The sequence below is a fragment of the Hypomesus nipponensis genome, chromosome 10 (assembly GCF_054491055.1).
Source record: "Hypomesus nipponensis isolate SF chromosome 10, ASM5449105v1, whole genome shotgun sequence".
NCBI classification, from domain to species: domain Eukaryota; kingdom Metazoa; phylum Chordata; class Actinopteri; order Osmeriformes; family Osmeridae; genus Hypomesus; species Hypomesus nipponensis.
The window spans coordinates 9852175-9878634 of record NC_140370.1 but is presented as its reverse complement, the minus strand read 5'-3'; the positions used below and the strand labels follow the sequence as shown (position 1 = coordinate 9878634).

General features: G+C 41.5%; 1 protein-coding gene across 2 annotated transcripts in view; it reads right to left on the bottom strand.

Moving 5' to 3' along the window:
* Window positions 1–22601, bottom strand: part of piezo2b (piezo-type mechanosensitive ion channel component 2b) — a 41010-nt gene extending 18409 nt beyond the window's left edge. For both annotated transcript variants that reach the window (XM_084708198.1, XM_084708197.1), the window contains exons 1-17: window positions 22301–22601; window positions 17886–17981; window positions 15004–15129; window positions 11139–11181; window positions 8235–8400; window positions 7293–7548; window positions 6910–7123; window positions 4507–4675; window positions 3632–3751; window positions 3032–3067; window positions 2716–2848; window positions 2418–2617; window positions 2068–2298; window positions 1635–1758; window positions 1224–1417; window positions 827–975; window positions 282–455 (exon numbers count right to left, since the gene is read on the bottom strand). In XM_084708198.1, coding sequence (XP_084564324.1) covers window positions 282–455; window positions 827–975; window positions 1224–1417; window positions 1635–1758; window positions 2068–2298; window positions 2418–2617; window positions 2716–2848; window positions 3032–3067; window positions 3632–3751; window positions 4507–4675; window positions 6910–7123; window positions 7293–7548; window positions 8235–8400; window positions 11139–11181; window positions 15004–15129; window positions 17886–17981; window positions 22301–22364 — 2495 coding nt within the window. In that variant the 5' untranslated portion in view covers window positions 22365–22601. The remainder of the gene's footprint in view (window positions 1–281; window positions 456–826; window positions 976–1223; window positions 1418–1634; window positions 1759–2067; window positions 2299–2417; window positions 2618–2715; window positions 2849–3031; window positions 3068–3631; window positions 3752–4506; window positions 4676–6909; window positions 7124–7292; window positions 7549–8234; window positions 8401–11138; window positions 11182–15003; window positions 15130–17885; window positions 17982–22300) is intronic.
* Window positions 22602–26460: the final 3859 nt, after the last annotated feature.

The following is a 26460-nucleotide window of genomic DNA, read 5'->3' as shown; positions in this document are numbered from 1 at the left end:
AAAAAAAAATAGAATGAGAAACGAATGATGACTGTAAACACAGATTGGTGATGCGAGCAACCTTGCAAACCCTCCGAGGCAAGTAAGGTGAAGTGCCTTGCCCAAGGACACAACATCATTTGACATGGCAGGGAATCGAACTGGCAACTTTCTGATTAATAGCCCGGTTCCCTAACCGCTCAGCCATCTGACCCCCCTATACAGTCAAACCATCAGAGGATTGCTGACGGAACGGTCCCCTACTGGACGAACCCAGTCCCCTGGGTGTCAGAGCGGCTCACCTGTAGATGCTGCTGTCCTGCTTGGCAGCCACAGCCTTCAGGTCAGTGAGCTCTAGGAAACGGTCGTGGAAGTAGTGCAGGTGGAGGATGCACACCAGCAGGAAGGAGGTGGGGATGAAGATCCTGGTGAAGAGCACGGAGACAGAGAACCGCTCCAGACCAAGGTCCTTCAGCCTGGAGACATGGAGGCAGAGAGAGGGAGATGAGAGAGAGAGAGAGAGAGAGAGAGAGAGAGAGAGAGAGAGAGAGAGAGAGAGAGAGAGAGAGAGAGAGAGAGACAGAGAGAGAGCGAGAGAGACAGAGAGAGAGAGAGAGAGAGAGAGAGAGAGAGAGAGAGAGAGAGAGAGAGAGAGAGAGAGAGAGAGAGAGAGAGAGAGAGAGAAAGAGAGAGAGAGAGAGAGAGAGAGAGAGAGAGATTGAGAGAGAGAGAGAGAGAGAGAGAGAGAGAGAGAGAGAGAGGAAGAGTGAAACAAAATAAAGTTAGGAACGCGGTGACAGAAGATACATCTTGTCATTGTGATAAAGTAAAGAGGCCCACTGCTCACTTTTCCTTGCTCATGCCCGTCAAGTTAACCCAGAAGGGCAGAGAAGACTCAAACTGGAAGGTGTAGACCAGGATGAGGACCAGCATGGTGTACATCACCACTGACATCCAGAAGTACTTCAGGATCCTCCTCCAGTACTCATAGTGCACCTGGGGACAGAGGATAGAGGTGGCTGAGATGGTGAAGGGCAAGTTGTTCTGCAGACATAAAACGGTGACTTATTCTTAATTACATTGTAGGTTATGTGTTAGTACTCCACAAACTTTATGACATTGTAAAAGAATTGGCACTCACGTTTATCGACGGAATTTACACTCTGAAAATGTTAACATTGCGTGTACACAAGTGTGTATGTGGGTATGCCCGTGTGTGTGTGTGTATGTGCCTGCATGTGTACCTGATAGAGTGCCACACAGAACAAGAAGAGCATCATGTAGATGATCTTGTACATGACGATGCGTCCCTCAAAGCTGACGAAGAAGAACATTCCTCCGCAGATGTAGATCCAGTACTTGACCAGCAGAGCCATGACCATGTTCCCCAGGACCTGCATGATATCTGGCTCGCCCGCATCTTCACTCTCCTCCTCCGCTTCTACGAACCAGGTGAGACAAACAAGAGGAGAGAGGGGAGAGAGGAGGGAAACTGAATGAACACTAGGCTAGCAAACTGGATAAAATATATTATATTCAGAATTCAATTTTTCAACCCCCTGCAAAAACATCCTCCTTTAAAACAAAGTGGCAGTGGAAATGCAGATGTGCTTAGTAGGGATTGTTCAGTGTTTTTTCTGCAGGTGAGTCCTGACCCTTGTCTTTCTTCTGGTCGTCCACTTGGACGTCAGTGAGGACAGCCGCCTCCTCCTTCTGCTTGTCCTGCCTCTCTGTCAGAGTCTGTCTCAGCAGCAGCCAGAAACTGAGCAGACACAGGACCTACACACACACAAACACACACACACACACAAATACATGTATCCTTACTTGACCTCATAAACACCCACAAAAACGGTTTGGATTTGAAGAACCACAGGACCTAAGATAAAGAAAACATAACAGTCTTTCTCTGGAACACAGGATGCGGATTTGGAACTTCCTAAAAACCAATCAAACACAGGCTCAGAAAGAACACCGTTTCACACAAACACACCCAACCGGCCATGCTCTGCAGGAGGACTCGTAACTGGGCCTACTGGATAAGCAGCACTGCTTTTTTTGACTTCCAAAAAACCTTCCCAAGCCTACCTTGGAGCCCAGCTCGCTGAAGGGCACCTTCTTCTTGAGGAAGAGGCCGGGGATGGGCTCCAGGATCTCGAAGCTCCAGATGTACTGCAGCACGAGCAGCAGGTCCCCATACAGCACCATGAAGGGGGAGGTCAGCATGGCGTAGCGCCGCCGGTCCCTCACCATCCACAACGTGCACGACCAGATCAGGAAGACAAACGTCAGCCAGCTCACATAGGTGATGCTCCACGCCTGGGGGGGAACACACACACACACACACACACTGTCGGTCAGGTTTGGAGAGCTCCATATTCAGAATCCGAGAGCACAACAGCTTGGCCCTGTATGGGAACAGGCACGAGCCCACTCACCATCATGGCGATGAGAGCGCAGATGTAGCTTTGCTTCATGATGAATCTGAAGACGGTGATGGCAGAGCTGATCTTGTCCTCCTTCTCATCCTCCGCCTCCTCCCCTTCCCCCTCCTCCTCTTTCGGCTCATCTCCTCCCTCCACCATCAGGATCTCCTCCTGACCCTGCCCGTCCTCATACACACCCGCATCCCTCTTTTCTGGACGGACACAGACGCACGCCGTTGAGAACACACACCGTTATAAAAGGCACCTACAGCGCACAATACTCTTAAAGGAGGCAGGATATAAGAATAACCTGTGATGGCGTTGGACTTGTCCATTTTGTACAGGGGGGTGGAGTACAGGTCCAGACAGGGTGGTCCATTCTCAGTGGAGTTGATGGTGGGCATGTAGTCCACAGATGTCCCATTGGAAGTAACCATGAGACCCTGATGTATTACCAATGAATACAGAACTGCTGAGTTTGAACTTATCCCCTTCCCTTATCATTACAGTTTCCCTGCAGCATGCAGCAACAATAAATGTTCTCTGCTCTATAAATCGGATGCATTGACAGTAGCTGGAAGGGTTCAGGTGTGTTGTGTATGCGTGTTACCAGGCTTGGTGCTCACCTCTGAGGTGCTGAAGCCGCCTTGGGTAGAGAGGAGCTAGGAGGAGAGGAAAAGAGCAAAGTAGGCAAGGTGGGGTTATTGATGACTTCCAGGAGTCAGAGGCCTCTCTGGACCATCTAGTGCCTGATAAGAAGGACCAAAACCCGGCAGCACTACTGTTTAAATCGAGTCTATAAATCGTCAAGGTCTAAAAGCTTTTAAACCTCAAGAGTCAGACAATGGGAGCATGGCCGCAGTGAATGTGTCTGTGTATTTGTGTGCAAGTGTGTCTGAGTGCATGTGTTTGTATGTACGTGTGTTTGTGTGTACTCATCCATGTAATTTGAAGCCTGACTTTAGGTTAAAACCCTTTTATATTGATAGGATGTTATCAACAATGGTAAGGTACATACAGTATAATTGTATTACTTTGTTTTACGTATCAAATCACAGTGCATTGTGTGTTGGAAATGGCATGACATGAAATTGCTGAACCGAGGAATGCTGGTAAATAACTTTAGTCCCAATCAATTCTTTATAATAAATGGTTCTGTGCTTATTACTGCATAGGGTACTTCACTTAATAAGCCTGTATGAAAAATGCTGAAGTGAGGATATTACGTTTCTGTCCTCGGTTTTTTGATGTGCCTTCCACCAGAGCTGCCTCTTCTTGTCGGCTGAATTACTGGTGCCATTCACGATAACCTCCTCCTCTTCATTTATATCATCCTCCTCTTCCTCCTGCAAAAACAGGCAGTAAAATAAAGTTGATAACACATATTTCCACCAGGGTTTGAATGGCATGTACATAACAATTCAAATCTTGGCTCTACATGATTAACCATATAACCACAAAAACGTATATTGTTCTATTGATCATAACTGTCAACAGCAGATTGACCCTGTGATCATGTTTTATTATTAGCACCTAAAGAGTGGGAGAGAGAAAGCACCATGCAAGAGATCAATATGTGCTAGAGGCCACAAGGTTTACACTGAGGAATCGACCTCTCGATAAAATGCTAATCTATAACTCCATTAAAGAAAAGAAAAGCTTAGAGTCGAGGTCTGAGATAGGGAAGGCGCAGGAGAAAGAGAGAGAGACCAAAAGTGAGAAAGAAGAGAAGGGTTATTCTCGTGACCTGACGGCTCAAGGTCACCTTTCTACGGAAGGACAGCGGTCCTTGTAAAAGACACCTCCCAGCTCACTGTGCTGTATGTGAAGCCATCTAACTCATGGAGGAAATGGAGGCCATTTTGAATATTTTCCTTCCAACCAAGTCCTTCCTACATATTCACATTTAGCAGACACGCTGAACCAGAGCGACTTACAGTAAGTACAGTCAAGTAGGGTGAAGTGCCTTGCCCAAGGACACATTGTAATTTCGCATGGACCGGGAATCGAACCTGTAACCCTTCGGATTACTAGCATGATTCCCTAATCGCTCAGCCACCTGACTCCACATATGCGCTCCTCTGTATTTGGATGTTCTTACCATGTCGAGAGGTTCCTGCAGCCACAGGCGGATCAGAGTGGCCAGGGTGTAGTACAGCACCAGCAGCATGATGGGGTTGACAAAGTGGTGCCACTTGAGTTGAGGGTTCACTATGAGTCTCCACGTCTGGGAGCAGTCGCTCTGCACAATGGACGAGACACCAAACAGGCTGCGGAGGAGGGAGACGTCGTGAAGAAGGGGATATTATGATTAGAAAAATATATAATAGCAACTGTGCTCAAATTAAATGGAGAGGATATAGAATTCACATATTTAACATTAATTATGAAGCAGGACAAGGCTGGTAACAGTGAGTACTTAATGCAAGAATTCAGTAAACAAGCTTCCAAAGGGAGCAATATTTTGGATAAACAAACACTGGATTCAAAATTTCTGCCTTGAGTTAAATCCATTATATTTAACTGAAAGTTACGTGTCTTCTTTAGGCCTGCAATGTGAATTTAAATGGCCGGTATACATTTTAAGATGCATAAAATTTGCAAAGGATTTTTGTTCATGTGCACTATATTATGTAATTGACCTTTGAGTTTTTTTTACTCCGTTAAGGCATTTGAACACTACAGTTAGGATAGCAGCAGCCTCTATCTATGCCATATACAAGGAGTCTTGCCCCCTACGCTACTTCCTGAACACGGACTTCCTGCAGATGGGAATGGCAAGGTCACATGACAGAGGTCATCTATTGTGAGGCCAGGAGGCAGGAAGCAGAGTGGAAGTCAGGCCTCTCAACACTCTCATTCAACACCAACACACAGCAAGGCCAGCGCACTGTCAACAACCACAATTAGGGGAACCAATGAGACCTGGCTTATTCCAATAGGGACATTGCGTATTTATGGACTATGAGTTTCCTTCTGCGGAGCTGAGCTACAGTATAGATTAGAAAGCTGGGCAATTATTTAATCAACAAGCTAGGTCAAGGTTTTCACGCAGTATTTTTAACACTGTGGAAAGTCAACAAGTGGGAACAAGAGGACAAAACTGAACAAAAGCAACATCACAAAATACAAGTTAAGATGCACAAAAGAGATGATCATTGAGGGAGCCTTTATCGATTTGTGTGCAACTGCATAGACCTTATATACAACATCTGATTACACAATGTATTCTTGTTTGTTTGAGGCTATCTTCGCCATGGCTATGACCCTAACTGTTATCAAAGGCTATTCTCCGTGGCTGAAGCCAGCTAATTCAAAATGAGTTTGTTTGGCACAAAGCAGCATGTCAATACACCATAATAACCAGCACTTATCTGCTCCACGACTGAGCCAAATAAATGGAGGGAAATGGAGTTGACCCAAGGTGAGGCAAGCTATACATAGCCATAAAGGTTCTGACACCCAGGCCCAGGTTGCTACACTACATTCAGATTAAAGCCCCTCCAATCAATAGCCTTCAGAAAACAAGCAAGGACAAGAGAACAGCCACCAGGGTAAAATATAAGTAGCTTCAAAAATCATCATGGTGGACCACTGCGCTACCATTCCCACATAATATGGGATAGAGTTCTAGATCTTTTAGGAGTCTATGTCATATGTCTTGTTTGTGTAATTCCGCCATAAGATGGGAAGACTGAAAACATTTATATCCTGTTCCATATAGTCAACTGATATATAAAAAGGGTATGATAATGTATGAATAAAATAACATGAACCAATTCCATTATTCGGAGAACCAGTTTGGCTAAGAGGTGCAGAAATGTGGCTTACCACGGCTAAACCGCATCTTAACACAAACAACAAACTCACTGCTCATGCATAATACATGATGATATTGGTTTGAGGTGAAAGCTCGCAGGCTGACTCTCTCTCTCAAATACATATAGTGTAGTACACTGAGAAGAACACGTCTTTTCACCCTCACTGTGTTAGTCTTTTATCTAAACTTGAGATCAAATTGTATTTTATAAGGTTAGTCAATCAATGTAGCAAATTCTGTGATTGGCTAACTCAACTCAGTGATAGTTTAAAACAATACATCTCCATACCAATTGTCTCACAGTTCTTTGATGTGACATCTCTCCCCAACCAGTAGATAATAAAGCCACAGGGGTTGGCCAGCCAAATGGTCAACTGTCCTTTGTGTGGTCAACTTCAAACAATACTTTTAATTAACACAAACAATGAAACAGGACACAGTCCTATAGCCAAGGTTCAGAGCAACTGCCTCAATAGCCCCTTACACTGAGTATAGAACAGAAGACCATATAAGATGCTTCACCCATCCCCCAGGGCAAGCTGCCCACAGAGCCATCAGCACCTCACATTCCTTTGAACTCAACTTAATTATCTTCCCTTCCTGTCTCTTATGAACATAGAAGCTTATAGATTTCATACACATACATCTATGCATATGACCAACATTTCAACCACACAGTCTGACCTGATGAAGCTGTCCCGTGGAGGAATGACCTCCTGGAAGAACTGGAACTGGTAAAGGTAGAGCACGATGAGGTGTCCGGCGCTGAAGATGGCCATGAGCACGCACATGCAGCTGAATATGAGCGTGTCGAACGTCTTGCAGAAGGACCACCAGGTGCACAGGCCCAGGAAGACAAAGAAGTAGACTGCTGAGGTCAGCGAGGGGAGCATGATACCTGGGAACACACAGAGGTACAGGGGAGGCACGATGTGTAGAACGGATAGGCAGAGGACATAGCTGGTAATATCCTGAATGATTGGAGAAGTGTCGGCGGAAATGTCCTGTAAATGAGGGTTGTAAAACCACCGGAATAGGTCCTGACGCCAGATAAGCGAAACACAGACCTGTCAAGCCCAGCAGGATAGTGACAACCACTTTTCCTGCTGTGGTGATCAGGTTGCCAATGATTTCCTTCGCTTTGGACGCCACTCCCGCCACGCGGCGCAGGATCTTCATTTTGGTGCTCTCCTCGACCTCCTCTTCGTCCTCCTCTTCCTCCCCCTCCCCGCGCTCCTCGTCCTCTTCCTCTGCCTCGTACCCCGCCTCAAAGTCTTCCTCAAACAAGACGTTGTCTTCCAGGCTCAGCTTCTCGTCTTCCTCCTTGGGAAACAGAATAAAAACAGAACATGAACAAAAAGTCAGTCAAAGCTGAAGAGGTTGTGGAAGGATGATGAAAAGAGCTGTCCATGGTTCTGAACCCACAGTGTTGCACTGGTAAATCAATCAGTTCTCCTGTCAACACCTGAATGTTGTCAGTAGAATTTGTAAACACATGATAATAACTTCAATTACTTGAGATGAATCATCAATTCCAGTTAGCGAATTACCTAAAAAAAAGGCTTGGTGATTCCTTATAAGATCTATTTGTGTGGACTTACCATCTCTTAAGGTCTGATTGGCATGCAGTACTCTGAATGTAATTAATACTGAGTCATAAAGAAAGGCTAGAATGTGCCAAGGGTAGTGGGGGGGGGGGGGGGGGGGGGGCTCCAACTCTTCACCACTCCAAAGAACACTCACAGGAAACCCTTTCCTAAACTCGTATTCTATGCTCCCCAACTTTTATGAACCATGGGAGAGTTTGGAGCTGGAGATAAGCCATGGCACACTGCCTGCTATGCAGTAAAAAGAGAGATAGAGAAAAGAGAGTATGTGGGGAGTGTGTGTGGGGAAAGAGAGAGAGAGAGACGGCTCTACACAGTTACAGCTGTACACAAAGACAAAGAAACATAGTTCTACCAAAATGCTTCTGGAGTAAACACGTCTCTGTGCGGTCAGTGACCCACCTGGTCCTCAGGTTGGTATTCTGTGTTGTCCTGGGCCATTTCCTCAGGAGGCCTCTTCTGCTGTACCAGACTGCGACACAGCAGCCATGTGGCCAGACCAGCCATGAACATCCCAATGTCAGGGATGAATACACGGATGCCATTCCCTGCATCAGCCCCAATCACACTAGAACAGAGAGCAATTAGAGAAGGGCCGGGTTACAGTCTGGCATAATAGGAGCTTTTTATTTGAACTCAATACAGTTTGCAAAGATGTTGTCAGTGAATGTCATTGACACCACAAACCTTTGACCCAAAGCTACTAAACAGAATTCGATTCTCAGCCTCCTATTACTGTAGGTGTACCACCACCTGTTGGTGCCTGGGAATCAAGTTGTATTTCAGTTTATTGGATGTGAATGTTCCTTGAACTTCTGTTGTATGCTTCAGTAGTCAGGTTTTATAGGGAGTTCCACCCAGTAATTAAATTAGACTTGCCCCATAGTAAATATAATCTCATTAAATGTGAAAATTCATCAAAACAACACTGTAACAGCTAAGATTAAAAAGTGGTATTTAAATGCAACAATGAAACTGGAACTTTGCAAAACATGTTTATTAAGACAGGATCATTCCGTCATTATCTTTGTTTATCTGGCCTGAACACATTTTACTTGGTCAAATGGACAGCTGGATGTTAACACACTACTTTAAAATAACAATTCATAGATAATTTTTGAGTATTAGTGAGTTACTTAAATTACGTCTTTTTATAAATATTTGTCAGATGTGTGTAAACGTTCTATATCAGCCGTCCTTTATAAATGAGCTTAGGAAGGTCAGCTTGTATTTTGCTACAGTACATGTTCATACAAAGAGTTTGGAACATTGCATGGACTACACAGCAGTGAGACACTTTGGATGGGAAGAGAAATTCACCAACAGCACTCACGGAAGTTCACCAACAGTACCAATATTTGGCAAGCCAGCTGCAGTGGTAACATGTTTGAAATAATTAAATCCAGGTTTTATGATGTGTTATAAAAAGCAAATGATTTGGATTTCACATGCAATCAAAAGGATCACCATTGCCCTTGAAACTAATGACAGATTTGCTTTTAAAATAGCAAATGTAGAGTTTAAACTTGTTTTACTGCATTTTCATTACATCTTGTTTTCTGCAAAAGTGTTGTCTTTTCATGGTGAACTGAGTCAAAAGTTTTTTTTTTAAATAATAAACAAAGTTATTTCTGTGCTTTCGTACAGGTTATAGAGTTAAAAAGAGGTGCCATTAACAACCGCCTGCCTTCAAAAGACTTGCAGCACTCAAGCACGTCCTGGTTTGGCCCTGTTTGGATATATATCATCCTCATAAAAGTTAACAAGTTGAAAACCAAGAGCTAATCAACACCATGGAAAATGCCCACTCAGATGAATGGCCTGCTCCTTGGCTCCTGCAGGCTAGATGAACCCAATCAAGCCTGCTCGTTTCCATACAGCCGCTGCTTTATTGTTCTGAACCTCAAGTTGTTTCTCTCAAAAATGGAAGAAAGAGATGGAAACACTCAAGTCCAGGCCAAACAGACATATCTTCACCCTTATTCACCCCCCCCCCCCCTTTACTGGGGGTTTAGAGCAACGTTATAGCAAGTGACAGGGCCATGTCCCCACTTTCTAAAAGACAGTGATTCATAAACTAATCAAAACCACTGACTCTCTCCATAGTAAGAAAGCAAGAAAACTGCTATAAATGGCATGCAACAAGACAACAGTTTTCGGTTACAAAGATCTATATTTGAAGGCTTCGCAAATAGCTGCATTAAAGCCTCTCTTCAGAATCATCACACGCAGACCATGGCAGCTATTACGCAAATGATGTATCTCACAGGAGGGAGGAAGGAGGGGCATGAGGTCACAGTGCAGAGCTGTTATGTAGCAGATAAATGGGCCCCTCAAAGCAGACAAGTGAATTGAGAGGACAAATTGGATAAGGCTTAGCTTTTTCGCTATCAAGGCAAGGCCTCAAAGTCCTGGAAACGTCAGAGAGTCGGTGAGTTTGTACATTCCTGTACTTAGGAAACCACATCTAATAGGATCTCCAGGAGGAGAGTAGACAGATATGGCGGGAAAGGCTTTGAAAATGTTGTCTGTCTACAAATTATCAGACGTAATCAGGTTGAGCATTCATCAAGGAAACCGCATGTTGACAGGGGACAGGTCGGGAGAATTTCACGTTGTTGTCAGAAGACAGCCATGCGTAAGTGGTGTTTAATGTTATTGTGGGATGAAGATTTAGTGCATGTCGGAGAGGTAGACTATTGTTAAGACATTCATGCAATGTTTCTTTTGCTCATCATCCACAAAAGGTTGTGAACATTTCACAAAGGATATGTGATTCCAAACAAAGTGCATCTTAGTAAAACATTCATACGCATCTATACTATGATCTCCCCGGTCCGAGAGTATCGTTTTTGCGGTGTTGCAAGTTATATCTTTGTGAGTTTGGAGCTACGGCTTCATACAAGAGGAACATTGTTTCAATCATCTGGGCAGTTACACTGCAGCGCTGACTTTGCTTGTATCTACCCATGAGCACTCGGGTGAAACTCATCAGTCCCTGGAAATGGCAAAGGCTCAGAATTGCTCTGCTGGGGAAAGCCTTCATGCTCAATTGACCAAAATCCACAGTTCTATATTTCAAGCTGCCTGATACTGTAGCCGCAGGGGAATTCATTTTGCAGACATCCTCTTTGTAACAGAGATGATGCTCTGTTCAACTCAAACCTGGGTTGTCTTTCATGTTCAGATCCAAAATAGGATCCATAGCTTTGATCAAATTATCTAATGGAAAAATAAAATATATCTAATCTTATCTATTTCATTCATAAATATAAGACAGAAAGGCACAGAGACAGTTTGCCATACCTCTCAAAGCCAATTTGTCTTATGGATTTCTCCCACATGGAACCTGAAAATAAACAAAAACAACTTTGTATTATTTACCATACACTTCAAATGACATAAAGAATTACATATTTTCACCATAATATTTCAGTATTATAAATGAGAGCTGTTACAGATAGTCTTGCCAAAAACATTTCTATAAGGCCCATTCAGACAACTGTAGAGTTTTAACACTAGGCTAAAGTGATGACAAAATCCAACCATATAATGGATATGGACAGTAGACCTTACAACTTCAGTTGTCATAGTGTTCCTGAACATATTCCAATGTTAAGAGATTCATTTCCAGGTATAATATTCTACCAACCCATTGCTGATTTGGCTTTTGTTAAACTGCCAAGGAAAGCATAGCATCACTCTTCAACTTGAGAACCTTAAGGAATGACAAATCAATATGGCGGTGTTTTGGCAGTTTGTTAGGCCAGCAATTTATTAGGTGTTGAATTGCTCAACTGATGGAAGCTGTTTTGAATGTCATTTGAAAAGGTTGAGACAAGCTGAACTTGACACTAACATTCATCATCCCTTCATCCAATCAACCTCCATTTATACTATATAGTGCTGCAAGAACATGTCCCAACAAGAGTGAACCCTACCAGTTCATACAGAATATTGTTTTAAGAAACACTTCACAGCCTTTTCTCATACCTACCTAATACGTTATATGATAGGAAACACCCTCTAAAGTCCCATTAAGGGGGATCAATGTAGGACTGGCAGATACAGTAAGTTAAGGTTTGTTTGTTAAAGCATTGATCATCAATGCTAACAGCCACAGGTAACTGGAAATTAGTAAATGGCTACCGCAACACTGTATAAAATCAGTAGATAATGTAACAGTAATAGTAAGATAATGGCAGAGTTTAGTGTATAGTAACAGGGCTTTTCAAAAGTAATGGCTGGGCTATTCTTTTCTCAAACCAAAAACAGTCTTCTTGTGTGGTTCAGAATAATGAATGAAGGAATGTCTTCAAAAAGAAAACATCAAGTCGCTGAAACAGCCCTGGACTAGAGAGTTATTTTAGGAATGCCCATGTCCAAACATTTGAAACAGCTAACTTCACCCAGCCCAAACGCAGCCTACAGGTGCATGAGCAGTCTATAGCTCTCCCTGCACTTGTGTACTGTAAAATAACACGCTGATCAAGCCCTTGTTGTAAACGTGTCAGTGGCTCTAGAGGACCAGATCATTTTGGGCAATCAATAATATTAGACCTTCAGTGGAGGACATGACTTACTTATTTAAGATATAATGTTGAGCTTATGTAGAAAGTGAACTGATTTAGCAGAGACACCCTGGAGAGCCATGCCTTACTGGGTACGATGGGAAGGTGAAGGGGATGAGGGGAGTGAGGGGGGTGAGGGGGGTGAGGGGAGTGAGGAGGGTTGAGGGGGGGTGAGGGGGGGTGAGGGGGGGTGAGGGGAGTGAGGGGGGGTGAGGGGAGTGAGGGGGGATGAGGTGAGTGAGGGGGGGTGAGGGGAGTGAGGGGGGTGAGGGGGGGTGAGGGGGGTGAGGGGAGTGAGGGGAGTGAGGGGAGGGAGGGGGTGATGAATGGAGGTCAGAAATAACACAATGAAAGTGTGCATGTGACAGGTAGTACTTCGAGGCCAGGTTATAGTCAATCTTTTACGAAGATAAAAGTACCTGTTCTACAACTTTATTTCAACATCATCAAAGCTATGTTCTTTGTAACCCCTGATGTGTCTTGTGAATAATTCTGCCGTATTGTATTGAGTTTCATTGTTTATTCCTTCCCTCTGTCTTTTCTAAGTACTGTCTGCCGTTTCCACAAAGACAGATCATTTGCTATGGACACCTTCAACAAAGTCACTTTAATCTGGTTGACTATCTGCAAATGGCAATGGTAAGTTATATTTGGGACACTGTGATGATTTTATGTGTTCCTAGAGTTCTGCAGTGTTGTAAATGTCAGCATGAAGTTAGGGCACTGAGGCAGGACGTAAGTGGAGACAAGAGAGCCAGCTTGACCCGGCTGATCTAAAGACTTAGCTGAGATGGTAGCTTTCTGAGAGTTAGCCCAGTCATGCTTAACTCGGTTTACAGCTCTAATGGCTTATTTGGCTCTGGCGAATACAGACAGAAAGGAAATGGTATATATTATCAGCTGAACTGCCTCAGAATGAGGTTTGGGCATGGGGGAGGAGGGGATCTTGTTTATATTTGGTCATCCAAAAGGAAAGGGTGTGAAGGGGGTCGGAGATCAGATAGAGACCCAGGAGTGACAGTGCTTGAGATTACCCTGAGACGCCAGACAGCATAATAGTGATCCGGACGGTAATGTAAGACATCCTGTGTGTACAATCTGTACCAAAAATAACTTCAACTTCATGGAATGGGGGAGCAGACAGGAAAATAGAACAGGATTCTAAATACAACTCACTATTCCTTTGGGAGATAGTAAGTCACACAATAGCGACTTAGTTTAAAGTATCCAGAGCAAATGATCTGGGCGGCCAGATTGGATGTGTGGTAGAAACAATAAAACTCTATAAAAAGGGGCCTTATTAAAATCTACTGTAAGTGCATTTAAACACAAACAGTAAGATGATGTGTTGCCTATAGTGCTTTTATGAAATAATCTGTATTTTCTCCTCTACAATAATGTAATACATATAGACACACCTGTTCATTTGTTCAGATCTGCTTCTGTATCTAAGAACAAATACCTAATACCTCTCCTAAAACATGGGATTCAAATGCAGTTAAAATATGCTGAGTAGCCTTGTTAATTGATGCAAAATGCACATAATTTAAAAAGACACCAGACATTCAAGCTATTCCTTCTATTTTAAACTGCAGAGCTGCGTGCTATCATAAACGTGCTGGGAGAAGAGAATGATGTATCACCCAACATAGACTGAAGTGTTGTTTTAAGGCATACACAGAAAAATATGTGAAAAGGAATTTCCACTTTGCCTGACTACAATACAACAATAACAATCCATGTCCATTTATAAAAATAGTCTTTATCCTGTTAACCCAGTAGCCTGTAATAAATATTTTGTTGATCTTATTTAAAACTGTTAACTTATATGTCCTGGTTAGTGTTTGTAGTGGTTGTTCCTAGAGATATGGAATTATTTTACTATCACAAAGGTTGGCTGTGTGTCCGTCCTCGTGTCGGCGTTCTGGAACATTTATTCAGCCTCTATTAAAATGACGAAATCATTACAACACAGGGGTCAAGATCTGCCCTGTCTAGACGAGACAGAGTTTCATAGTTTGATATGTAATTTCATGAGCAACACAGGGCCATTAATCACACCTTCCAAGTGGTCTGAAAGTTATCTCATACATTGTTGGCTTTTCATGCAATTACACAGTTTATACAAATTATTCTACCAATCTATGGACAGTATTAAAGAAACAATTAGCACATGCTGTTGATCACACGGTTTAACCCTTTAAATGAAAGGGTATTTCTACAACTATTCAGTGTACCGCTCTCTTGTAGAAGGCACATCCTGACTTCACAACTACTGGAAACTCCCCCTGAGGCCAGAGAGCTGCTTGCCAACCCTGCTACACCTTTTCTACAGGTCAGGGTTCAGTTAGGAATCCACCGCTGTGATGAATGGGACCCAAGAATGAACATGAGCTGTCACCATAGTAAGGATGATGCTTGTGCACAGAGCTCCTCTTTCTGAAAGAGACTAGATTGATGCTGTGCTGAAGTAATTGCATAGCAATGTTATTTATATTGTGGAAAAGAACATTGGGAGCACAATACATGCATTGTTTTCATATTCCACTACATTTCAACATACAGTACAGAAGTGGTGAGGGTGTCGTTTTTTAACTCACAATTGAAGCCAGGGTCGATGGAGTTGGCTGCCAAAAGGCTGTTGACTGTGATCTGATAGATGATGTGAAAAAGTAGGAATGTCATACTTGTGAAACACAGCGACATGAGCAGACGCCCGGTGTGGCCTGGAGAAACAACAAACAAACAAACAACCAACAAGGAGTTAGAACTTCAACACTGGGGGGGGGATTAAGAAATGTTGTGTTTTTCAAGCAATTTGGACCTCCATTGTCCTGAATGAGGAGGATGAGAGCGGAATCAGCAGATTGAGAAGCGCTCACAGCTGCTCAACACATGGGCTTTTATTGCACACCTACAGGTATTTGGGATAATTTCAGGAGTTGTTATGGTGATAATTCGATTCAGTAGGATTACGGACCCCCTTTAAGCGAGGAGAATAGCACTCTCATCCTCAGGGCCCACTCATTTGTATAAAACACAGACACTTTGTTTGATCAAAAGTGGCAGGCGTAAGAGAATTAAAGAAGCTTCAGTATGTTATTGTCTCTTAATTTCCAAGGGGACATTCAAAAACAAAGTTTGGTCGGATGGACATTAAGTTCTTTGCGATGGGACAACAACTCCACTGTTCCAGCCCTTAGCCTTGTTAACTTTACTACATCCTTGCAGGGAACACTTACAGCAAGACTTCACGATGGCACAGAACCATATCCTGGCCATAGTGGGAGGCTGTAGCTGCCCTAGCATGGAGCAGCAGGTCATCATATGCTAACCTTATCAAATGCTCAACAACAGCAATTCATGCCAGACTTATTAAACTTTGAAGTGAAAACTAGTTGTGCTAATCTCCTATAGTATTTCCCCAGACAGTAATAAGGAGGAATAAGAATGCTTGTTAATGCTGGATTGGAGAGGCTGTTTGTGAGCTGCACGGTCCAGATGGGTCCTTAAGCTCTAGACAATGCCCCTACTTTGGCTCTGTTCCCTTCTTTCCTCCTCATAATATTTCAGAATTCTTTCATTATTTCACTGACTTCCAACTTGGGGCATTTAAAACAGCATGCAAATGTACCAGTTTTACAAACCTTTATCCTGAGATAGTCACGAAAGATACAAAACTACGAAGTTTGAAACATAGACTAATCATTCTTATGAATTCCGAGCAACCAATCAACCAATCATACTTGATAAACTAAACAATACAATGAAATGTTAATGTACTGTACCATCTACAGGATATACCTTTGGGGATTTGCTAGAACTACTTCAGCAAAGGAGATACAGTATAAAATAGAAGACAGACATTTTCATGAAGGCATTAGAGGTTCAATTGCCCATAAGAGTTCTGGTCCATTAAAAAAAACGTTTAGCTTCAATCCCACGGTATCATCTCAACGGCCTAAAGCACTACCTGGAGATTATAGCTTTGATCTTCTATCTGAATCCCTATCTAAATATATAAGTGAGGTTAGAAAATGTACAGTACTCTAAACAGTAGTTAAGCACACACACAACAAGTACACAGAGATGTTTTTAAAACAATGCTAAAATATGAATCACACCTGCTGAAAGTATGTGTGGCCTCTGCTTCAAAATACATAAACAATGCTTCCTTAACAGCAATTTGTACCAAAAATCATCCTTCAATAGCCAAAACAAAGACTTTTAGGTAGCAAATTACTACTTCATGTAATTTGTAAGTTTGTCTATAGATGTGGTCATGAAGTGTATTTTTTAATATCCTTCTATCCTTATATCCTCCTCCCAGAACAGACCATTGGGGAGACAGACTGATGGTACATGGTTCTGACTAACTGCCCACTGAAAAAAAGAATGACGAGATCAATTACCATCCTACGCCTGCGGCCATTCATCTTTTTCATCCTTCACTTTTATTTGTTTACACAGACTAAACAATGTGAGCCATGGCTATAGAAATATCAGCAACTGTAAACCACCTAAGTCCAACAGCTACACCTCCAATGTTCTGTGGGGACTCCTGGATTAAAACAGTTGTCTAAGGGCTGTGGGAACCTAAATAAAGGAAACATATCATATCTGATCGTTGAATTAGGTCTAAATAACTGTGTGGTGCCTCAGAATAAAAGTGCTAAAGCATCACTATATCAAACTGATAAAGTGAAGTGAACTGCTATCCGTGACAGAATGTACTGTACTCTATTTAACTATTGATGAGAGTGTAAGTGTTCCACTCTCTCTCTCCTCCTTCATTTCCTGTTCTATGTGCAGGAGACGGACAGAGACAGCTCACTCGCTGGATGCACCTATATGGCTTGATGTATTATTAAAAACAACATGTGGTCTACTAAAGAAGAAGTGTTTAGGCGACGTGAGGTGAGATTCCTCCTGTTAACTGCTTGTGGTGAAGGAAGTGCCGGCCGAGACAGAAACCTCTCCTGGCTCAACTCTTCCCAACCACAACCGCAGGTAGACAGACTGGTGACGTTCATCAGGTCACTGAGTCTGACCTTCCCTCAGGTGTTGTTGTGAGGGCTCTGTGAGGTCACTCCAATAACCAGAGTGTTGAGCAATAAAAACTACCTCCTACCTGTCCTTATTATACTTTATCAGATAAATATTTGAAACAGATCATTTACCAACCGACGCCTGATTTGGAAATTTCCATTGTAGTAATTATTAGGCTTTTTTTCTAGCTTGGACTACAACACCTCAATATCAGTAGATAAGTTCAGAACTCAACGTAGCTGCTCTAAACTATTTCTTAAAATACCCTCAGCAAGGCCTTATCCTTATCTAAGCTTGAGATGTCACTGACATATCGGGAAAAAAAACAACATTACCGAGAACCATTAATAGGAAAGCTTTCTAGAACAAGTGATTAGTGACGTTGCACCATTGAATATGTGACACTTAAGTAAGAATTAGTGAGCGGAATTACCCTGCATGGTTGTACTCGTAGGTTCTGCGAAGAGCGGAATGAGCAGGAGATAGATGAGGTAGACAAAGGACAAGCCGTTGTACCTGAAGAAGCAAGCTGCAAACACAACAAAACATGGGTTAATCAACAAGTCAAATCACTAGAGCTACAAAACAATATAGTACAAAAAAGTACACAACTGCAATTCATTAATCCTGCTTACAATTACACTTATTTGAAAAGTATTGGCATTACAATTAATATTGATTTTAGAAACATAATAACTGCTGAATCACATCAACACGTGCAATATAGGCCAAACATCTTTCAGTGCTAGTGTTGTGAAAGGTAACAATTAATAGAGATTTATTATGTCAGTGAATCAAATTCATACAGTGCAGGCTGTGGCTAAAGGCTGTTTGTGTTGAAGAATATGCAGGGCACTCTAGTGTGAGAGCCTTTCACTGTTTAGTGATAACAGTTATGTAGACATCCGCCCTCCGTTTTCTCAACTGTGAAAAACAACCACCTTTACCCTGTGACTCTAGATGAAAGCTAACCTTTCGCTGTTCAGAGAGGATGAACTGCACTCACGCACCAGGATGAGCCAAACGGTTCATCTAAAGAGTGGCATCCCGTGGTTCTACCTGCCTGAGCCAAGGTGTTGATCACAGACTCTCATCTTGCCGTACTGAGTGCATTGGTCTAAAGTGTATTTTGGTCAAGCTTCTGCGGTCGATTCCCCCAGGACTTTAACATTATCTTTGTAACTTAACATCTTGTTGAAAGCCATTGGGTTCTTTTAAGTGGACACGTGACTAACAAAATGTTAATTGATCTATTTAACTTTACATGTATGTCTTTCAGTCCCTTTTAGCAGATAATGATGACCAGCATTACTAATTACCAAGCCGTCCTAAATATGACATATTCACGCTACATAAGGATATCAATTACCAAAACCCTATGAGAGAGAGTGAACAGTATAGTATGTTTATAGAAATGTGAACATAGTTTTGCCATCTGTTTGGGATAAAGGCCATATAAAAAATAAGCAGACTTGGACTGAAAAGCTACACTTCACTGCTGAAAATAATGTATACTTTATACTTGTCTTTGCACAGTCAATACTTTACATACTTGTCTCCCTGTATGTTTATCTTGCTGGTATATAGGGCCTAAACCTACTGTACCCCTCTCTCTCTCTTTATCTCTCTCACTCTGTCTCACAATCTCTCTCTCCATCTGTGTCTCTTCCTCTCTCTCTTCCTCTGTCTCTCTTCTCTTACTCTCCCTCTCCATGCTTACTGTACATAGGCCGATGCAAACTACAAAAGCTGGTAAATAAGGGAAATATAGAGACTTCACAGCCTGGCTGGGTGTGTGTCCCAGGGCTGTTCACAGCCTGGCTGGGTGTGTGTCCCAGGGCTGTTCACAGCCTGGCTGGGTGTGTGTCCCAGGGCTGTTCACAGTCTCGTAACCCGTCTGTGTTTCCCCCATTATTCCTGCGCTGGATGTTTCACAGTCTTTTTCTATCTCCTTCGGGTAGTCCACAATACCACCCAGACAGACACTACCACAGTCTGGTCTGACCATTTGGTCTCATGAGTCATGATCTAAGGATTCTTACACAAGGAATTAAAATAAACCCCAGTTTTTCTGAGACACTGGACTACTGAAAAGTCCCTTTTCACCCATGAATCAAGTCTTTGTCTTTAAAAGACAAACCTTATTATTACAGCAGCATTAAACCAGCTCTCCAAAATTGAAAAAAAAAAACACTCAATCTGGAATCGAAAACCAGTCAAGCTGATTTAAAAACGTGGTGTGGGGGTATAAATGTTATGATAACAGATGGGAAGAAGCAGGGTCAGGCTGACCAAGAAAGAGATAACAGCAGAACTGAAAGTCCTCTAACCACCACAATAGAGGAGGTTACACTTGGCTTTACTAACTGTCCTGAAGAGATTTACCATTTTAATAAAATAGTTGTCTGAAGCTAAATCCAATGGTGCCATATAATATAGAGATAGCACAGAGAATCAGAGTCAGTGAGGCGAGTTACTAGAAGCCATACCAGCATAGTGGATCTACATGGACCAGTGATCCACTGCTGGGGGACTATCATGTGCACATCATTTGACACCAGTCAAGTCACCCTGCCAGCACAACAGTCGGCAAAGGAAAACAGTCAGCTAGTCAGCCAGCCAATAATCCAGACACTCAGTCTTCCAGCCAGTCATCCTCAACATCAATCTGCTGCCCCCCCCCTCCCCCCCAACTGGGCTCTCAATGTCGCCATCACAGGAAATATTTTACATGATATAGCTCTTAACTGCTGACCAAGTAACCAACTACATGTGTCATATGTGTTTTAAATCTATTTGAACAAGATACAACGTTTCAGAAGGAAAGCATAAAAACGAGATTATGTCCAATGTATGTTCCCTCGACTTGATATTAGACCCACATTGCTGCTCATCATAGGCCCCCCTTATCTATGTGTAATAACTGGATGTTCGTTTATCCGGACACAAGGGTCATATTCCAGTATTCTCCACATATTTCATCAGACAAATTCAGGTTGAATGTGGTTGTAGGGCTATCACTGTGTACACATGGGCCAGGCAGACCTCTGCTTCTCAATAGAGGTGATGTCAGACGAGCAACAGGGAACACAGGAGAAGCAACGTCACTTCTCTCTCTCTCCCTTTCTCTTTTGCTCCCTGCCTCTTTCACAGTACCTGGGGGAAGAGGGAAAGAGGCTCTCACTGCATCACCGGACACTCTTTCTTTCTCTCTCAGTCTCTGTCACACACACACCCTCAAACACACACACACACATGCATAAAAGAGCTGAGTGATGACTGTCACCCAACAACATCTGTTGTGGTGTTTCACATTCAAAACCTGACAGGAACTGAAACTCATCTTGCATTTTGATGTCATAACTAATATTAATTATTATATTTACACTCACATGAAATAACATCCAAATGGCATAAAACTTTTTGTTATCAATAAAAACACGAACAATCTCATATGTGATGAACAATCTTATCCCATATGTTGCAAAACCAAATGCTCTGTCTTTAAATTCAACAACTCTTAGATCTTCTTGGGACAGACTCCTGCTTATTGGCACTTTGAAAAAACATAAAATATTAAAGGCATGTTTACGATAACGGGAAGGCAATTCTTCTCCCCCTTACAACTGCATTATTAATTCATACTGTTAAAACGACTTTCCACAAATTAATGGAGACTCTGCATAGCCTCACAATTGCTTCTAGAAAAGAAGGCTGAACTCAGACTGTCAAGTGATGCATTATGGTCATACTGACCAGGGCTTATCTCCAGCAAGCACCCTGGTGCAGCTCAGCCACAGCTTACACTCACCATGGTGAAACCTCATTATTGGTTATGCGTTCATACTGTTTTATCGTGGCTTACCGCAGTATAACTTGATCCTGACACATTGGGTAAACCTCTGTGAAAGTAACCACTAACATTACACACTAATAGCATGCTTAATAGCAAGATCAACCTTTGTATTAATTGATAAATAAATACAGATTCAAAGTCACAGCCCAACAGGGATCCAACATGGATCTATTTACAACATAGAAATTTAAGACACAAATGATCAATAGGGATTATAAATGCTATCAAATCAGTCTAAAAGGCTAAGTACATGCAGCGGATCAATATGTTCAAATCCCCATATGTATCAGTAGCAAAATATGTCCCTAAGGCTGGGTGTTAACAAAGAGTTAACTTAGCTTCTCACCCTCAGGGTGTCAATTATTTCACGCACATTCAAGAGAAACACATTTTCTCAATAATTAAATGTTAACTCCAGTGAGATGCTGTTCAGCCAGGATACAATCATGAGAATCTGTATACTTGTCTGCTAGACGCATAGAAAATAAAGTTTATAATTATATCAAATAAATAAAGTGTTGTCTCAAGGATACAAACAAGCACATTTTCAGCTAGATTCTTAGGCTGGAAATATAGTACTGGCTTAAGTACAGGAAATAGGAAAGTGCATGTGAGTATAAGTAATTTTTAGTTAACAATTTTGTCCAAATGCCTCTTCCTGTATCAGATACTAAATGTTGAGCTGTATGGTGAGTAGAAAGAAGTGTAACGCTTAGCGTTATGAGTTAATGAGGTGAATTATGTAGGAGCAATTTGATTACAATCGTTGTTGTTGTTGTTTTTTAATAACTTAATAGCAATTGAACACAACATCTACATACAATAATACTACAACACAATAAATCAAATGGAGACTTCAAAGTATAAATGGCCCAATACTGTTACAACTTTACAAGCAACCTGGATGGGGGAGTTAGTAGCTGATTTAGCCACTACCTTGATTTTGGACATTTTCAGCCGAGATGCGTAACCTGGTGACAAGATCAACTTACCTGAAGCTAGACATATTGGAAGAAGCAATCTGAAGATCAGTCCACACACCACTTCGGAAGCCATCTCTTTGGAAAGCGTTTATTGTAAGTAAACTTGGACAGGGTAGTCTCACGCACTGGTTTCTGGCTTCCCTGTTAAAAAGTCCTCTTCTCTCTTAAAACCCATGTATGACGGCATTATGCAGGTGCATTTAGAGCCTTCCAGACTAGTGGTCCATACGGCAACATCTGTCCACCGGTTGTCTTCTTCTCAACTATTCCAAATGTAGAAGCGTTACCTTTACCAAGGGTCTCCACACCAGCAATTTTATCGGACTGCATGATTAAATTAATGCTTTCATAAATCAACTGTTCCCACAATTGAAAACGTAATGTTTCTAATTCACAACATGGTCAGACAAACATTGTGTCCTGCCTCAGGTGCGCGCACAGTAGTAACAGTGCGCGAGGCATATCACAACAGGCTATCTCCAAAGTCAGTCAACAAGTTTTCAAGGTAGTGTGGGTATAGTAGCTGGTTCACCCTATATACGAAAAAAGAACTGTGGTTCATAAGTCCATCTTCCCTGGTCTTTCGTTTTGACGCACTGGAGAAATTTGACTTTCCGACTTCTGGTTTAACTGTGGACCACCTTCTGACTGACAGCTGTGGTGGCCATTCAGAGGTTTACAGTGAGTAAACGGTTTGCTCTCTGATAATTAGGAGCAAGAGGTGGGACCCTTTCCTGTAACTCCCCACGATAACTCCATCCCAACAACCGCTAGAAGCCCAATCCGTCAAAGGCATAAGGAGTCAGGGAGTAGATCAGTTCCCATGCATCTGATTCCGAAATGTATTACAATATTGTTGTTATTGTTCAAGAATGATTAGTTTGTGTTAATTGGCACATACAGCTATCATGCAGTATAGCAGGTGTTTAAAACATTTCTAGATTTTTCCGATAAAATGTATAATGGATATAAGATTTGAGTTTAGTCTCTCTAATTTTATGTAATTTTTTGGGTGCAAAGCTACATTCTATTATTTGAAATTCCAGTAACGGTGTAAACTCCAGTATTACAAAGAGTTAAGAGAGCGACACCTATGGTTGCAGCTATGTAGTGAGTTTGAGTTGACGAAGTAGGAAAAACATTCCAGCAAAACAAGCTCTGATTTGTCTTGTCATTATATCACCACTGATGATTAGCGCATAAATTAACAAACACGTAGCACATGTGGGGAATATATAGCGATACGTAGCCTACGTTGTTGATAGTTGGTTCATTAAGCCTGCACCTGTGAAACGGCGATTCTTTGTAAATTAGTCTTACGCTGAGTTACTTTTACAGTTTTTCACAATTGCTAAAACACATTCTTGAAACAGTCACCCATTTTCTCAAAACTGTAAACACAAAACCTCATCTTCAAGCACTATTTACAAAACCTCTGAATTCTCTTGCAAAATGAAACTTTCGCCTCAAAACAGATTTACCTGTGCTCAAAATCAAACACTGCTCTCAACTTATAAACAAAGTGATCAAAATGATATACACTATCAAGCAGTCAGTAAACAATACACCAAAAAATTGAAAACACATTGTTCAAAACACATAATTCTCAAGTAGAAGTACATTTTTACGTAATCTCAAAACTAGATTTTATATTTAACCGTCATTGTCTTTTGATGAACAAAAACATGTTCTATCATAGTAGCTCAACATTTATCAGAAATTACTACTCTGCTTTGCTCTTTGCATTTGTTCTTGTTCTTTCTCCTCCTTGTACCCCTATACAGTACTATACTGGCCTTGCATAGTTTGTCACCAAAGGGCACTCTACAACATCCTTGTTGGCAACAGGAGTGGGGCAGAATGTTAGGGAAATCTGTTTGTTTTGTTACGTGTTTCTGGATTTTTTATTTCATTACAGTAATTTTCTATATCTCACTACCCACAACTCACTCTTGTTCTTTGTTGATATAAACCTGCAACCAGTCTAAATCTATTGAGCATTCAGTACTGTTACTGTAACAAATGGAAAGTGCAACGTTCAGGGCCATACCATTTGTTACGTAATTGTACAGTATAGAGCCTACAATGCACTGTACTACAGTATACAATACTATACAGTAAAAGGGACAAAAATCTAAGGAGTAAACATGTGATCAATGTGCTTCTTCTTGTCTTTGGGCTGGGTCAGGGTCGTTGACATCACAAGGAATATTTTCCCACCTTCAACAACCTGTTTGCTCTCTGAACTGGCTTATTGGTTGTGTCACATCATTTAAAAACAAGTGAAATCAATTTTGAGTGGTTGTGTTTAGTCAATTACATGTTTTTACATTTGTATTTGATTGTTGCCATTTGTGTTTACCAGTATGGATGACATGTGCATTAGAGTGCAGAATGTGTTTTGAGAATGAGAATGTGTTTAGAGTTTTGCTGAAAAGTCTATGTGAGATTTGCAAATTGTGTTTAACCATGTGAAATGGTTTAAGGTATTGACAACAGACTGCACAATTAGCTACATGAGTTTAGGCAACTGATAACTTTGTTCAGCCAATGGGTTTTAGTGTTTTAGAAATTCAGAAAAACTGTAATTTACATGAATAATTTGCATGTTTACTTATTGACATGGTGATACATATTCTGGTATATCCTCCAAGGTGCATCAGACCATTAGGTCTATAAATGCATCATCGAAGGGTCTTTTAGAGCCCAGAGACAGAACACAGAGATGAGCACCTGTGGAGCATTTGGCTGCACAACATGTGGCACCATGAATAATCACTATTATATACGTGTATAAAACTAATGGTAACGGGGAAGTTATAATTTGTATAGTGGGGGGTTGATTCCCAGATCAAAGCTAAGATGGTTAATTTCAAATGACATTTGATGTACAGGGAGTTTCAAGTAATTCTACATTGTGCTTAAACAGCATCCTCCTAATCAATACTTCAAAAATGTTAGACATTGATTTTGTTTCTATTCTTTGAAGATCAGCCTTATTCTCCTTCTCAGTCCATCATATAGATGGATATCTGAAGCAACCATTTGTCTTTGATCCATTATTCATCCATTCCTTAAGAGGGAGTTATTGAGCCAGAGGGGGCAGCTTCAGGTACTCAGTCCTGGTCGGAAGGCATGTGAAACATCCTGTCTGTATTTTTCAATGCACATACAAATCAAGCATATACATGTCAGAGGATATAAGTCTCCTTGAGAACACGTCATCAGGCAGAGAAATGTACAGCAAAATAAACATAAAACAACAAAAGTTATGTTCGGCAAAGGTAAAGGTACGGGATAACTGGCTTCATTTATGTTGAATCTAGAGCTCTCTGTGATGTGAATAGTTTATGGTTTGTATGTCTCAGGCATCTGAGTGAAATCCTGTTTGCCCGTTACTGATCAAATCCAATGTTAAGAAATGTTTTTAAGAGCAACAAATTTCAGAATTGTTGAAAGGTCAAGATGGTCTCAAAGGAAATACCTCAAAAGAAAATAAAACATCAGTGCATGATGTGGATGGTAATCAAAAGCAAAGTTCCTAAGTTAGGATAAGTAACAAGACAAATACAATTCCTAATGACTCAAATTTCACTGTGGGACCTTATATTGCTAGTTTACCACTTATGGTGTACCACTCGTTGACTGGGAAACTTATGTACCAAAGGAAGTCACTATGCAAAAATAATTACCACTTGGAGACATTGTGTGTGGGATCTGCAACTGTGTTAAATTAAACATGGATCCATTTGACATACACTTTGCACACCCTTGTTAAAATAGATATTTTATCGTTTTTTTCGCTGTGGTTGTTAAAGCTAAAGGTTCACATCCTGAGAGATGTCAGACATCAACTCTCAATTTAATCTCTTCAACACTTAACGATGGCTTTAAATCATGAAACAAATATTATTCAAATCAAAATGTCAAAAAGCAGTCTATCTCACTTAGTGTGTATTGATTAACACAATATTGCATTGCATAACTTTTGTATATGACTGATGTCTATTGTATAGTTATGGTTATTGATCTGAATATTCTTCTCTTTTCTTATGTTTATGTAAACTTCTGAAAATCTAAATCGATTGATGGATGATGCAGACTTTTTATTGATAAAGCAATTACGCGTCAAGGTACATTGTCGCAACTCAGTCATAAACTTCCTGTTA